General features: G+C 48.4%; 1 protein-coding gene across 1 annotated transcript; it reads left to right on the top strand.

Annotated features, from left to right (window-relative positions):
* The first annotated feature begins 1,187 nt into the window (after nt 1-1,187).
* Nucleotides 1,188-13,725, top strand: LOC103645681 (uncharacterized). Its single transcript, XM_035964401.1, has 2 exons — nt 1,188-2,497; nt 13,689-13,725. Exon 1 carries the CDS (start codon nt 1,508-1,510, stop codon nt 2,282-2,284), a length of 777 nt encoding a protein of 258 aa, XP_035820294.1. The 5' UTR covers nt 1,188-1,507; the 3' UTR covers nt 2,285-2,497; nt 13,689-13,725.
* The last annotated feature ends 2,364 nt before the right edge of the window (nt 13,726-16,089 follow it).

Genomic DNA, 16,089 nt, shown 5'->3' with positions numbered 1-16,089 from the left:
GCAGGTGAGTGAGGTTCTTAGATTCCCCCAAACTCAGCCCATCTCTGACGATCCATTGTTCATCCATAAGAAAATGCATCCTTTTTGTACCCAGTTGTTACCTACCTGCAGAGATGCATGCTTTTACTGCCTCGTTCAGTTATGGTCATGTACATTTTTTGAAAACTAGACATGTTCAGGCAAAAAACTAACATGATCAATGAATGCCAGCGAAGTGACTACATCTACATATAAACCACATACTGGCAGTAAAAAACATCACATGAATACCTTGGTACTGCTCAATTAAATATCTTCTAAATGAGAAAATTATGAATATCTTTGATGGTCGTGTACATTTATAGTTGTCTCTTGGTGTGCTAATAGCTTCTCGATTTTTCAGTTGACCATCACTAACAGGCATGGGTTCAAGTTTTGTGTTAATAGCTTCTCAATTTTTTCAGTTGTCTCTTGGTGTATCCATAACCTTGGATGTCTACATGTAAATTATGAATATCTTTTGTTAACTTGGCGTTGTGTCATATGATTTGAAAAATGTAGATTATTTCTGTCCTGATTGCAAATAAAAAAGTAAAACAGTTCCAGAGATTGAAAATTTGAATAGTTCCAATACTTCAGAGTAAGTCATTTATTGCTCCCTAACCAATGGATACAAAGCAACTTGAATGAAGGTTTGCTGGTATAAATTACTTGGCATATTGCTATGATTGGCAACCCTTTTTCTTAATTTAACGAGGATATTTCCTCTGCTTCTATGGAACCCTTCTCTTACTAAAAGATAATTCTTAGTCCCAAGACATAATGCAGAGCTAATACTTGAAACCTCAGTTTTGAGCAGATTAATCGTGGTGCATGGTCAGCCTAGCTTGCCAATCTCTTTTGATTTGATCTATATTTGAGCGTGGCTCCTGTTGAGCTTCACCCAGTCATTGCTTTGTTTTTCATTTTTTAGAAATAAATCACATGTGTCAATGGTGATAGGTTTCATGATAGCCTAAATGCAAGGATAGCCTTAATCCTGAAACCTGTGTCAATGTAAAATCTTGAATCATGATACCTCGATTGGATGTGTTGACTGGTTCTTATTTTCCAGCTTACATAAGGAATGCTCAGATTCTTAGTTAATGTCAACCGATTCATTTCTGTAACTATGTTCTGTTTTTGCATTTTGCTAGAGCATTTCTCCAGCTCCACCAAAATCACTATCAGGTGCTAAAGATGTGCCTGTTCCTTCAAGGTCGCTGCAAATTGATAGGTTCATTCCAGCCCCCCCCCAAGATTATCGCAAGTTGATAAAGCTGCTCTGCCTTCTTCAGAACAACCACATATATCTCCAGCTACTAATTCTGAAGCCCAAGGGGCAACTACTTCTAGGAAGGTCACAATCAGCTCAGTTTTGGAAGTTGCTGCAGCATCGAGGCCTTCAAGTGCTCCTCTGTTACCCACACCAAGATCAACTGCACCAGTTGCTTCACATATTCAAACTTCCACGTTGCTTTCCCGCTCGATGAGTGAGGCAGCTGGGAGAAGGTCAGTAAATGATCCTTCCTTTTCTGACCCATCTTATACTCCCCAGACCTACCGAAATGCAATAATTGGTAAGACTGGTCTGGCTACTACCTCTGCAAGCCTTGCATATCAGTCCTATTCTCTGGGTCAAGATACTGCTCCTTCACAGCCTCTATCAGCATATGCATCAAGCACAACAGTCATGATGCCTCCTGCTGGAAGATCTGATCAATCATCAGCTAGGCATGGATTCAAGCCTGGGTCTGGTAAGCTAGAAGCACATGACAGCTGGCAGCAGTGGAAAGGTGATAATAATGTTGAAATGCATCTCTGGAGGGATCACACTCCCTATCAACAAATGACCAGGAGTCAAGCATATGACCAATCTCGGAGGGACGATACTTATCAGCAAACATGCAGTAGAGGAACAGAAAAGTTCAGCAGGCACGCAGGACTGCAAGCTAGGCAGTTCCAAACCGAGACACCCGCCAGCCATGTCTGGCACCAACAACAGGGGCAAGTGGCAGAAGAGTTTCCACACCTTGACATCATAAACGATTTGCTTGAGGAGGACCAGATCAACGGCAGTATACCAGAGTCATTTCATCAAGATTACAATGTGTTTGGCCTGCCATTTTCACCAAGAGGAAACTTGTCAGATATGGGAATGGCTTCTGTTAGAAGTCCTGCTCGGTTCAATTCAACCAAGTATGAGTATGACGGTGGATTCTCGGGGGCTTATGACATAAATGCGGTCAATGGGTTGAGGGAATGACAGTTTCCCTCGTTGGATAGTTACTCTAATGGCCTGTTTGACGTGAGTGCATCAAAGCCTTGGCTGAATGGCTCTCCCAGTCCATCGTTGATGAGCCTTGGGGTTAACACAAATGGATACCACCCCCAGGTTGCGGACTACCCCAGTCTGGGAAATGGGGTGAATGGAGTCTCCTTGTGGCGCCGCCATGCTAACGGGCACTGGTAATGCGAGGTTGTAACATCCCAAAAATCCCATCCTGAGGTTTGAAACCCTAACCCCCTAATTTCCCCCTTCATTTTATTCTTCTCCCTTAACTCTACCCCTAGGTCACCTAATCATATGCATACACTTAAAATGATTTGGAGCACCTCACATAGACCATATTTATCACCCAAGTTCATTTAGAGATTTTTTGTTGCAAGGGAAAAAGAAACAAAAAGACACAAAAGTAGACAAGGAAAAGAAAAGAATTAGAATAAGAAAAGAAAAAGAAACACTCTCTCCCCTCCCTCGGCTGGGCCGAATTCCAGCCCAGCTCGCGCGCGCCCGCATTCCCCCCTCTCTTCCCGGCCCAGGCGGCCCAATCCGCGCGCCGCTCCCTCTCACTGACACCAGGGCCCCGCCCGTCAGCGCCTCACCCCCCTCCCTCTCTCACAGACTCCTCTCGCTGGCAGCCAGGGCCCACCCGTCAGCTTCGTCCCGCTCGCCCATCCCTCACCGGCGCGATCGCCGCCGAGCGCCCCTCGCCTCGTCGCCTCGCCATTAATGCTCGCCAGCCTCCGCGACAACCCCGCCACTGTGCTTGAGCCTTCCTCTCACCCCCCTCAGCCTGCCCGAGCCGTCCCAATCGGCGTTAGCGCCATTCCCGCCATCATGGCGAGCTCGCCGGTGTTCACCGTCTCCCCCATCCCCCTCCCTCCCCGAGCGCCTATAAAAGGACCTGCCCGAGCCCCGTCTTCACCACACCAGCTCCGACCACCTCCTCTGTTTTCCCCCGCGCCAATCGAGCTAGCGCCGCCGTGCTGCCTACCTTGCCCCGGTGAGCTCCCCTCTCCCTCTCTCGCGATCTCCCGTTCAATTAAGTTATGCCAAGAGCTCCGCCACACTCTCACGTCCACGACACGCCACTTCCCCCTCTCAATTATGGCCGGAAACCTCACCGGCGGCTTCACCGCCGCGGGCACCCGCCACCGTGCCGCGGACCGGCCGCCATAGGCCCCCGCAGGCGAAATTCGCCCCACCCCTGTGATCCCCATCCACCACCCATGCTCCGCCACCGCTTCCCCGTCGCAAAACCGGACCGGTGGCGGAGAACCGCTGCGGAGCTCGCCGCCGACCGGCCCCGGTCGAGCCCTTTCCCCCCCCCTCCGTTGCCGTCAACGCCGTCAGCCCCTCTCTCTCCCTGGCTGGTGGGCCCACGCTACGGCGCCGTCCCCCGCCGTCGCTCCCTCGCAGCTGGGCCAGCTGGGCCGCAAGCGCGCCCGCGCGTCCGCGCCGAGTGGGCCGAAATCCCCTCCCCTGGCCCAGTTAGCTGGAGAATTCCTTCTCTTTTTCTTTTCCTATTTCTTTTTCTCATTTTCACATATATATTTAGATGCTAATATTTTATGCACCAAAAATTGTCTAAATAAATTATTAAGGCACAAAAATAATAAAGTATAAAAATTTGCACACCCCACAAAGGTCACTATGTTTGATGTATTGTTATTATCTGTGTTTAATTAGCGGAAGAGGGATCCGATCCTCTGGAACTCTTAGCTCTGGAAGAAGGGCAAGAACCCGACCCCTCCGAGATTAACCTCTTGTGCCAGGAAAGCTTCGACGAAGGCAAGTCCATCTTTCCCTTGATGCATTATTTCCCTATTTCTCTCTACCACTGCCTAAGCCTGGAATATGGGATGGGAATCGAATTGCATGGTGAGCATGAGAGAGCCCGCATTAACTATTACTTCGATTAAAAGATATGGGACGAGTGAAAAGGGTACAAGTGGAATGCTTTCCAAAAGAGTGCGATGAAGGGTACTCACCCTCATCACCTGGTGGAGTAGGATGATCAGGGACTCCCTGGTTTAGGGGAGGGCCTAAGGTCTTGGCTCAGCTGGTTTAGGCGTGAGCAGAAGGATCGTCCTCTCATATAAGGACCGGTTTGTCATCTTTCATTACCTGTACTTTCAAAAAGTACAACCACTCGAGGCTGTGTGGGCAGCCACTCAATCTAAACTCGTACGGTCCAACCCCAGGGTTATGAAGGCTGGGGTAGCACCGGGAGGATAAGGAGGGGGAATGTTTTGTCCGGTTTGGACATGGCAGTGGCCTGACTCCTTTCGGTATAACCGTTAAGGTTCGGACGTACAAGGAAGGAAAGAGTTTCGGATTCGAGTCTCATTGGCCATGAGATCGCAGAGCCGGACTAGTGGGTAAAGTGTACCCCTCTGCGCAGAGTCTAAACCTATTCGAATAGTCCGTGTCCACTGGTATGGACGAGTCTGGTATGGTATGATAATTAGTGTTTCTACTACAACCGGGAACAGGGAAATGTGTGTGTATGTCCTAGAAGGAAGGTGGTACCACGGGAGCGGGAAGCTCAGTGGTGGTCAAGCAAGTGTTACTTCTATTGTCTTGGGAAAACCTTAAACTTTGAGTACTGCCTTTCTCAAAAAAAGTATGAGTGACTTCAACTCCACCATATAAAGCATGTACAATATAGGTCACTTTCTCTTTACGGGAGCCGGGTGGGCTTGCAGAATACCTAGTGTATTCACCCAAATTTATTTATGTTTTTCAGCAGCTGAAGACTTCTTTTCTGCTATGCTTGATTGATGGGGCTGTGTCTTCACCCAGTTCTGCCTGTGGCCTGGGCTATTTTGTCTTCCACTGCGCTTTATGTTTTTCGGCTCACTTTCGAGCTTGTATCCCCGGTATTGTAATAACATTATTCAGACTCTATAACTATTTGAAGTAATGAATGTGGTTACTAGCCTCCTGGGACTAGTAATTGTATCACATTTGAGTCCCAAAGGATCGGGACGCTTCAGGTGGTATCAAAGCCTATAGGACTGGCCGTAGACCACAACCCTGACCTTAAAAGTTGCCTTAACAAGAAAACACCTCTTACCCCCCAAGAAACACTCTTCCCCTTTTCCCGATGTTAATAGACCTTTCTTTTCGTCTACCAGATGGAAAACCCCTGGGTGATTAGGACCTCCTATTGCTTAGAGGAGGAAGGCTTCCCTCACCTTCTTCGGAGTTGCACGCTACGCTTGGGGATCCGCAAGAAGCCCGAATATGTCTGGAAGGAGTACCGTGAAAATGGAATAGAAAAGTGCTCTATGGCGGTCTACTTGGGAGAAAGCCGGAACTACCTAAACCACCCTCCCTTCCAAATTACCTTCATCGGGCACCGCTTCCCAGACACTTGTCAGGGCGTTGCTCGAAAAGCCCTCAAACAACTGTGCCAAAACTATATCCGAGAGATCTTTGAGACCCCCCTCCGATATTTCCCACCCAGCAACAAAAACACCCCCACCTGGAGGAAAAGACTCTAGGCTCTGTCAGGAGGAAACCCCACAGAGGATGACCCCACTATCGTCTCATGGCCGGATACCTCCACACCCTCGACAACCACTATGACGAGCTCTCCTCCCACTGCACCCACCTAAACTCCCGAGTGGAAAGCCTAGAGCAGCAAGTCAAAGAGCTTAAGCAAGAGAAGGCATCCCTCCAGGAGAGTCTCAACATAGCTGAAGGCGAGGAAGCCAACACCCGTGAGGCCTATCGGAATTTGAAGATGGACTATGACAAGAAGCTAAAGAAACTCGCCCCTAAGAAGAAAATCCAGAAGAAGACCACCAACCAAGGATGCCAGACAGAGAAGAAGAAGAAGAAGGCCCCTCTAGCCCTACCTCCCCCCAGAATAGATGATTGGTCCGACGACGAGGATGTATCCCTAGCAAGCCTCGATGATCTTCTCAAGGCATTTGGGGACACCTTAGATAAGGAATTCGTTAGTACCTCGGGGAACGCTCTCGTGTAGTTCCACCTGTAGTAGTCTTATGCTTGTAATGTGATGGTGTAATGAATAAAATAACTTGGTTGAAAACAATTTGCATGTGCATAATAGTGACTCTCTTCCCTGGCAGATGGCTTCAGATAAAACCACGCCTACCGCCTCTGGGATTGGACCAGGGTTTCCCCTGAGAGCTGAAGGGGAAGTCGTTAGAGAAGAAAGTGAAACCCACCTCCCCGCACCTCCACCACTACCCTTAGACCTAGCCCAAGTTCTAGCCAATCAAACCCAACTCATCGAAGTCCTCACTCGAAATATGGAAAATCAACGGCCGAATGGTGGAAGACCACAAGACAGAATGGGGGATTTCCTGAGACTCAAACCTCCCACGTTCGCTGGATCAAGCAACCCCCTCGATGCAGACGATTGGATGCGCACGATCAAAAGAAAACTGGAAGCCATTGGTTGCCCAGAAAATCAGCGTGTTCAACTGGCTGCCCACCAACTTTCTGGGATGGCCTTAGCCTGGTGGGACACCTTAAACGTCACCATCAGAGATGCTACCTGGGCGGAATTTGAAGCAGCTTTCCGGGAGCACCATGTGCCCCAAGGACTTGTACAGCTTAAGGAGGACGAGTTCCGAGAATTGACTCAAGACGGAAGATCTGTCAGCGAATATGTGCACAAGTTCACAGAATTAGCCCGCTACGCGCCAGATGATGTCAGTACCGAGAGCAAGAAGATGGCCCGTTTCCCGAAGGGACTCAGGCCAGAACTCAAGACAATTCTGGCTAGCCAAGACTTCCTCAACTTCTCTCACCTTTCCAACAAGGCCATGCAAGTTGAAAGGGCAAAGGAGGAAGAAAAAGGGCATCTTAAAAGGAATTTCCAGGTTCTCCGGGCACAACAGCAGGACCGACACCAGAAGACTCGATCATTTGGGTTTCCACCCAAGGGGCCAAACTTCAGTAGACCAGCTGGACCCACTTCGTCACGATTCAGCCAGCAGAGTCAGAGCTCTTTCCATTCCCCCTCAGTGGCAAGCAACCAACCCCCGGCAAATGCTTGTTGGCACTGCGGTGATCCCAGTCACTTCAAGAACAACTGTCCGCAGCTGAAGCCACCAGTACCCGCCTACTCCAACTCGGTGAATGGCCCCAAGAATACCTCGGCATCCGCCCCCAAGGCGCCATCCGCCGTCAGCCAGCAGAACAAGGCTCCGTACCAAGGAAGGGCATGTGTAAATCACGTCGATGCCCAGGAAGCTCAACAAGCTCCGGGAGTAGTACTCGGTGAGTTCCTTGTTGAATTTACTCCCGCTACCGTACTTTTCGATTCTGGAGCATCCCACTCCTTCATAGCCACTAGCTTTGTGGAAAAGTATGGCATTCCCTCTACTCCTCTAGAGATTCCTTTGGTCACCCGAACCCCAGGGTCCGACCTTCTATGCCAGCTAAAATGCTCCCAAGTCAGAATCCTTTTAAGTGGGGTAGTATTCCTGGCAGACTTAACCGTCTTGCCATCCCAAGGATTTGATGTGATCTTAGGGATGGATTGGCTAACTAAGCACAGAGGCATCATCAGTTGCGCAGACAAGACGATCCTCCTCACCGACCGGCAGGGAAAGTCAGTCTCTTGTCAGGCACAGCCACCCGCCAGTGACCCAATGATGTTCAATCTAACAACGGAAAGTGTATCAGTAGTAGAAGAATTCATGGACGTATTTCCAGAAGAATTGCCAGGAATGCCACTAGAAAGAGAAGTGGAGTTCTACATAGATCTGATCCCTGGAACAGCACCCATCGCAAAAGACCATACCGCATGGCTCCAACCGAGTTAGCAGAACTAAAGCTTCAAATCGCAGATCTTCAGCAAAAAGGGTACATTCGTCCCAGCTCATCACCTTGGGGAGCACCAGTCCTGTTCGTCTCTAAGAAGGATGGAAGCATGAGAATGTGTATTGATTACCGATCGTTAAATGAAGTTACCATCAAGAACAAGTATCCACTTCCTCGGATTGACGACCTCTTTGATCAGCTTCAAGGAGCCAAGTATTTCTCCAAGATAGACCTAAGGTCTGGTTACCACCAATTGAGGATCAAGGAAGCAGACATCCAAAAGTCTGCATTTGTCACCCGATACGGGCAATATGAATTCACAGTGATGCTGTTCGGACTCACAAATGCACCCGCCTTTTTCATGAACCTCATGAATAAAGTGTTTATGGAAGAGCTAGATAAGTTTGTCGTAGTCTTCATCGACGACATCCTTATCTACTCCAAGAACCGCGAAGACCATAAGCGTCACCTTCGGATCGTCCTTGGAAAACTCAGAGCACACCAACTATATGCCAAACTCAATAAATGTGAATTCTGGTCGGAAAAGATAGCCTTCCTTGGGCATATCTTAACCGCAGAAGGGATAGAAGTGGACCCTTCCAAGGTGGAAGCAGTATCAAAATGGAGGCAGCCAACCAACATCAGTGAAGTTCGAAGCTTCCTAGGAATGGCAGGGTATTACCGCCGCTTCATCAAAGGATTCTCCAGCATAGCAAGATCGATGACAGAACTTCTCAAGAAAGACCATAAATTTGTGTGGACCCCAAAATGTGAAGGGAGTTTCCAGGTCATAAAGGAGAAACTTACAACAGCACCCGTTCTATCACTTCCAGATATTCATCAAGATTTTGTCGTCTTCTGTGATGCCTCGAGGCAAGGCTTAGGGTGTGTGCTAATGCAAAACGAGAAGGTCATTGCTTACGCATCACGCCTACTTAAGCCGCACGAACAGAATTACCCCACCCATGATTTGGAATTGGCAGCCATAGTGCATGCCTTGAAGATATGGAGGCATTACCTAATCGGAAACAAATGCCACATTTTCACCGATCACAAGAGTCTGAGGTATATATTCACTCAACCAGATCTCAACCTCCGTCAGCGAAGATGGTTAGAACTGATCAAGGATTATGACCTAGAAATTCACTATCACCCCGGGAAGGCCAACGTGGTAGCCGACGCCCTCAGCCGAAAACCATTCGGAATAAAAGGAACCAACTTTCTAGAAGATTGGAAGAAAGAATCAGCACAACTAAATGCATGTCTGGGAAACAACGACAGTCTCGAAGTCAAACCAATGCTAGAAGACCTCATCTGCAAAGCTCAACGTCTAGACTCAGAGACAGCAAGGCTTGTGGAGAAAGCCCGCAAGGAACAACTCCCGGACCTCAGGACAGATGACCAAGGAATCCTTTGGTTCAAACACCGTCTGTGTGTACCAAAAGGGGAGGCCCGAGAAGTCCTACTCAAGGAAGCTCACGACTCGGCCTACTCCATTCACCCAGGAACTACCAAGATGTACCTGGACCTCAAAACCAGATACTGGTGGAAAGGGATGAAGAAAGAAATAGTTCAGTATGTGGCCCGATGTGACATCTGCCAACGGACGAAGGCCGAACACCAAAAACCTGCAGGCCTATTACAACCCCTTCCGATACCTGAATGGAAGTGGGAAGAAATAGGCATGGACTTCATAACCGGACTGCCCCGGACGCAAAAAGGGAATGATTCCATCTGGGTAATAATAGATCGCCTCACCAAGGTAGCCCATTTCATCCCAGTGAAAACTACCTTTGGAGGAGCCACCCTTGCCCGGATTTATCTCAAGGAGATAGTCAGACTCCATGGCATCCCAAGGAAGATAGTGTCAGACAGAGGAACCCAGTTCACATCCAAATTCTGGACAAGCCTTCAGAAAGCTATGGGCACCAAGCTAGATTTCAGTACCGCTTATCACCCTCAGACAGATGGGCAGACAGAGAGAGTCAACAAAGTCCTTGAAGATCTGTTAAGAGCATGTGTGTTAGCTTTTGATAGAAGTTGGAAATCCAGTCTACCCTACGCAGAGTTCTCATACAACAATAGCTATCAGGCTAGCATCAAGATGTCGCCATTCGAAGCACTATATGGACAGAAATGCCAGACCCCTCTCATGTGGTCCAACGTGGGGGAAAAAGCACTAGAAGGACCAGTCTTTGTCAAAGAGGCGGAAGAGAAAGTTGCACTGATCCGCAGAAGGTTGCTTGAAGCTCAGAGTCGGCAGAAGAGTTACGCAGACAACAGGCGGAGGGAACTCCGATTTGAGGAAGGAGACTTCGTCTACCTCAAGGTTTCTCCAATGCGTGGTGTCAGGAGGTTCCAAGTAAAAGGGAAGCTAGCCCCACGTTTCGTAGGTCCCTATCCCATCATTGGCAGGGTAGGACCCGCAGCATACCGAGTGGAACTACCAGAATCCATGTCCGACATCCACAATGTGTTTCACGTATCCCAGCTCCGCAAATGCCTGCAAGCACCAGAAAGTCACCTCGAAGAAGAGACAGTGCAGATTCAAAAAGACCTTCAGTACCGTGAAAAACCAGTGAAGATTCTTGATTCAGCAGTCAGAAAAACCCGCACCTCAGAAGTAAAGCTCTGTAAAGTTCAGTGGAGCAGAGAAGGAGAAGAGGAAGCTACCTGGGAGAGTGAGGACTTCTTGAGGAGGGAATACCCTTATCTTTTCCCAAATCCAGTCTAAATCTCGAGGGCGAGATTCCTTTAAGTGGGGTAGGTTTGTAACATCCCAAAAATCCCAACCCGAGGTTTGAAACCCTAACCCCTAATTTCCCACCTTCATTTTATTCTTCTCCCTTAACTCTACCCCTAGGTCACCTAATCATATGCATACACTTAAAATGATTTGGAGCACCTCACATAGACCATATTTATCACCCAAGTTCATTTAGAGAATTTTTGTTGCAAGGGAAAAAGAAACAAAAAGACACAAAAGTAGAAAAGGAAAAGAAAAGAATTAGAATAAGAAAAGAAAAAGAAAAACTCTCTCCCCTCCCTCGGCTAGGCCGAATTCCAGCCCAGCTCGCGCGCGCCCGCATTCCCCCCCCTCTCTTCCCGGCCCAGGCGGCCCAATCCGAACGCCGCTCCCTCCCGCTGACACCCGGGCCCCGCCCGTCAGCGCCTCACCCCCTCCCTCTCTCGCAGACTCCTCTCGCTGGCAGCCAGGGCCCACCCGTCAGCTTCGTCCCGCTCGCCCATCCCTCACCGGCGCGATCGCCGCCGAGCGCCCCTCGCCTCGTCGCCTCGCCATTAATGCTCGCCAGCCTCCGCGACAACCCCGCCACTGTGCTTGAGCTGACCTCTCACCCCCCTCAGCCTGCCCGAGCCGTCCCAATCGGCGTTAGCGCCATTCCTGCCATCATGGCAAGCTCGCCGGCGTTCGCCGTCTCCCCCATCCCCCTCCCTCCCCGAGCGCCTATAAAAGGACCCGCCCGAGCCCCGTCTTCACCACACCAGCTCCGACCACCTCCTCTGCTTTCCCCCGTGCCAATCGAGCTAGCGCCGCCGTGCTGCCTACCTTGCCCCGGTGAGCTCCCCTCTCCCTCTCTCATGATCTCCCGTTCAATTAAGTTATGCCAAGAGCTCCGCCACACTCTCACGTCCACGACACGCCACTTCCCCCACTCAATTATGGCCGGAAACCTCACCGGCGGCTTCACCGCCGCGGGCACTCGCCACCGTGCCGCGGACCGGCCGCCATAGGCCCCCGCAGGCGAAATTCGCCCCACCCCTGTGATCCCCATCCACCACCCATGCTCCTCCACCGCTTCCCCGTCGCAAAACCGGACCGGCGGCGGAGAACCGCCGCGGAGCTCGCCGCCGACCGGCCCCGGTCGAGCCCTCCCCCCCTCCGTTGCCGTCAACGCCGTCAGCCCCTCTCTCTCCCTAGCTGGTGGGCCCGCGCTATGGCGCCGTCCCCCGCCGTCGCTCCCTCGCAGCTGGGCCAGCTGGGCCGCAAGCGCGCCCGCGCCCGCGCGTCCGCGCCGAGTGGGCCGAAATCCCCTCCCCTGGCCCAGTTAGCTGGAGAATTCCTTCTCTTTTTCTTTTCCTATTTCTTTTTCTCATTTTCACATATATATTTAGATGCTAATATTTTATGCACCAAAAATTGTCTAAATAAATTATTACGGCACAAAAATAATAAAGTATAAAAATTTGCACACCCCACAAAGGTCACTATGTTTGATGTATTGTTATTATCTGTGTTTAATTAGCGGAAGAGGGATCCGATCCTCCGGAACTCTTAGCTCTGGAAGAAGGGCAAGAACCCGACCCCTCCGAGATTAACCTCTTGTGCCAGGAAAGCTTCGACGAAGGCAAGTCCATCTTTCCCTTGATGCATTATTTCCCTATTTCTCTCTACCACTGCCTAAGCCTGGAATATGGGATGGGAATCGAATTGCATGGTGAGCATGAGAGAGCCCGCATTAACTATTACTTCGATTAAAAGATATGGGACGAGTGAAAAGGGTACAAGTGGAATGCTTTCCAAAAGAGTGCGATGAAGGGTACTCACCCTCATCACCTGGTGGAGTAGGATGATCAGGGACTCCCTAGTTTAGGGGAGGGCCTAAGGTGTTGGCTCAGCTGGTTTAGGCGTGAGCAGAAGGATCGTCCTCTCATATAAGGACCGGTTTGTCATCTTTCATTACCTGTACTCTCAAAAAGTACAACCACTCGAGGCTGTGTGGGCAGCCACTCAATCTAAACTCGTACGGTCCAACCCCAGGGTTATGAAGGCTGGGGTAGCACCGGGAGGATAAGGAGGGGGAATGTTTTGTCCGGTTTGGACATGGCGGTGGCCTGACTCCTTCCGGTATAACCGTTAAGGTTCGGACGTACAAGGAAGGAAAGAGTTTCGGATTCGGGTCTCATTGGCCATGAGATCGCAGAGCCGGACTAGTGGGTAAAGTGTACCCCTCTGCGCAGAGTCTAAACCTATTCGAATAGTCCGTGTCCACTGGTATGGACGAGTCTGGTATGGTATGACAATTAGTGTTTCTACTACAACCGAGAACAGGGAAATGTGTGTGTATGTCCTGGAAGGAAGGTGGTACCACGGGAGCGGGAAGCTCAGTGGTGGTCAAGCAAGTGTTACTTCTATTGTCTTGGGAAAACCTTAAACTTTGAGTACTGCCTTTCTCAAAAAAAAGTATGATTGACTTCAACTCCACCATATAAAGCATGTACAATATAGGTCACTTTCTCTTTACGGGAGCCGGGTGGGCTTGCGGAATACCTAGTGTATTCACCCAAATTTATTTATGTTTTTCAGCAGCTGAAGACTTCTTTTCTGCTATGCTTGATTGATGGGGCTGTGTCTTCACCCAGTTCTGCCTGTGGCCTGGGCTATTTTGTCTTCCACTGCGCTTTATGTTTTTTGGCTCACTTTCGAGCTTGTATCCCCGGTATTGTAATAACATTATTCAGACTCTGTAACTATTTGAAGTAATGAATGTGGTTACTAGCCTCCTGGGACTAGTAATTGTATCACATTTGAGTCCCAAAGGATCAGGACGCTTCAGAGGTGCCTGTATACAATCATACAAATGGAATAATGTTTGTTGTACCAAATGGTTTCAGGTCTGAGCTGATGTGCCATGTAATTAAAAGTTTTAAGTTTTAAAAGGGAAAGAAAGCGATAAATGCTGCAAAAATTGCTCCGTGATTTGGTTAATTTGATTGCTTTTCTGGTTAAATTCTGTCCTATAACGTTCTTAAATTTCAAAGCTAAATTTAGCAGTGGCTGGTGGGAGAAAGCTACTTGGAAACTCAAATCCTAAAATTAGTCGCAGATCTCCATCTCTAGGATAATGTTCAAGATACGTGAAAGCTTGGTCATATCCTTAGCACAAGATGTGTAACCATCAATAGAGGTCTTGAAGAAGACATAAGCTCTATTTTAGAATATATTACATGATGAAAATATTGCAAAACACCAAGATTTTTTATTAATACGACGCAAGCTACCAAAAGATATTACATGATAGAAATATTAAGAATAATGTACATGTAATCGACTGAAAAGTGGACCTACACAATAATCATTAGAATGACATCTCAGTAAGCAATGAATCCAAGTGTTTGCACGACACTAAAAAGAGCACAACAAAAGCGAAGCTGTATCGTACCAGGTAGCTTGCATCATATTAATAAAGCTCGTTCCTGATGGTTGACTTGCCTACACCGGGCAGCCCAATTACCCCAATCATCATGATTTGGTTCCGTTGCATATTTGTTATAATTCGGTTCCGTTGCAACGCACGGGCACTCACCTAGTATATATATATATAATGGATGGGGGTTATATATAAGTCTTGGACTTCCAATAACTAGAGAAAGCTATGTCCCAGTACTGCATCTGGTTCAGCCACACTAGGTTCCGAACATCTATAAAATGAGCACAGGGTTCAGTTTTGACGCCCCGCCCTGATGCACAAGCAAAAGACGGTTCCTGAGAGGCACGCGGTGGCGGCGGTTCCCGAGGGAGCGATAGCAGCGGTTCCCGAGGGGCGCATGGTGGCGGTGGCTCCCCCAAACGTGCGGTGGCAGCAGTTCCTGAGGCACGATCGCGTGGCGGCTGCTCCGCGAGGCACGCGCCGGTGACTCCCAAGGGGCACGTGTGGCAGTGGCCTCGGGAGGTGCGAGCGGAGACGATGTCCATAGGCGTGCACGAGCAGCGGCACCCCCCTGATGTGTGCGTGACGACGAGCCCCTCCTACCTCTAACTATTCTTCGAGCTCAGATGAGTCGGTCGCCGCTGCGACAACATGGATCGTTCAACGAAGGCCTCCTCCGATCCGGCGGCTTTGGGGCATCCTCCAACAACGACCTCATCTGATCCATGTGTTATGCATTCCATGATATTTTTATGTCGACCACTTCAATTTTTATGCATTCCATTTAAGAATTTTATGACGATGAATATGTCGTTTCTCACGTGGCTTTGGTATTTTTATGAGAATAATATTTACGCTACATTTGCCATTATTTTATGCACAAAGTTGATGATCTTTATGATCATAAATACAACACATCTGAGTTATCAACATCTCTGACTTTGGCTCGATTTTTACGGTTGAAATTGAGATTATTTACGCTAAAAATTAAAGGATTTTACGCAAATATGGGGTGCGCCACCAATATCTCGTATGCATATTTTCTGCGTGCACTGTGAAAAAGAAAACCTCTTAATTTTTGGTATATGTAACTGTCATAAAAAATCAAATCCCATAATAAACTCCTCTAATCAAATCCCATTATCAACTCCCTTGATTTATGGTGGTTGCATGGACGTGGTGGCCGTTGGTTGGGATTGAATCAACGTTTACGTTGTATCTAACATTATTTGATGCTTAAACTTTAGGATTTTTATGATCATAAAGACAACGTATCAGAGTTGTCAACATCTCTCATGTTGGTTCGGTATTTACAACCAAATCCGAGGGGTTTTACGCTAAACACTGAAGTATTTTACGCTCGAACGGGAGTGCGTCCACCAGTGCATATTTTTCGTGAGCACACAGAAAAAAGTAAGTCACTTGATTTATGGTGTTCGTGACTACCATAAAAATCAAATTCCTTGATCAACTCAACTAAATAAATCATCTAATCAACTCCCCCAATCACATATGTGCTATATCTAACATTATTTACGCTCAATCGTGAGAATTTTTAAGCTCAAATCTTGGTTGCACCCACACAGTGTCCCGCATGCACAACAATTTCCGGATCTGCCATAATTTTTGGACATACCATAATTTTAGGATCTGAAACCGCACCTGCTATAAAAATCGAAAACCCCAAGCACATTTAGTGGGTGATGACTGTACCTTCCATAAAAACAGGACTCTGCATGCGAGGTGACAGAAACATGATTTTATGCTATGCCTGATACTATTTTACGCTCAAACGTGATGAGTTTTATG

The sequence above is a fragment of the Zea mays genome, chromosome 1 (assembly GCF_902167145.1).
Source record: "Zea mays cultivar B73 chromosome 1, Zm-B73-REFERENCE-NAM-5.0, whole genome shotgun sequence".
NCBI classification, from domain to species: Eukaryota; Viridiplantae; Streptophyta; class Magnoliopsida; order Poales; family Poaceae; genus Zea; species Zea mays.
This window is presented reverse-complemented; position numbering and strand designations above follow the sequence as displayed.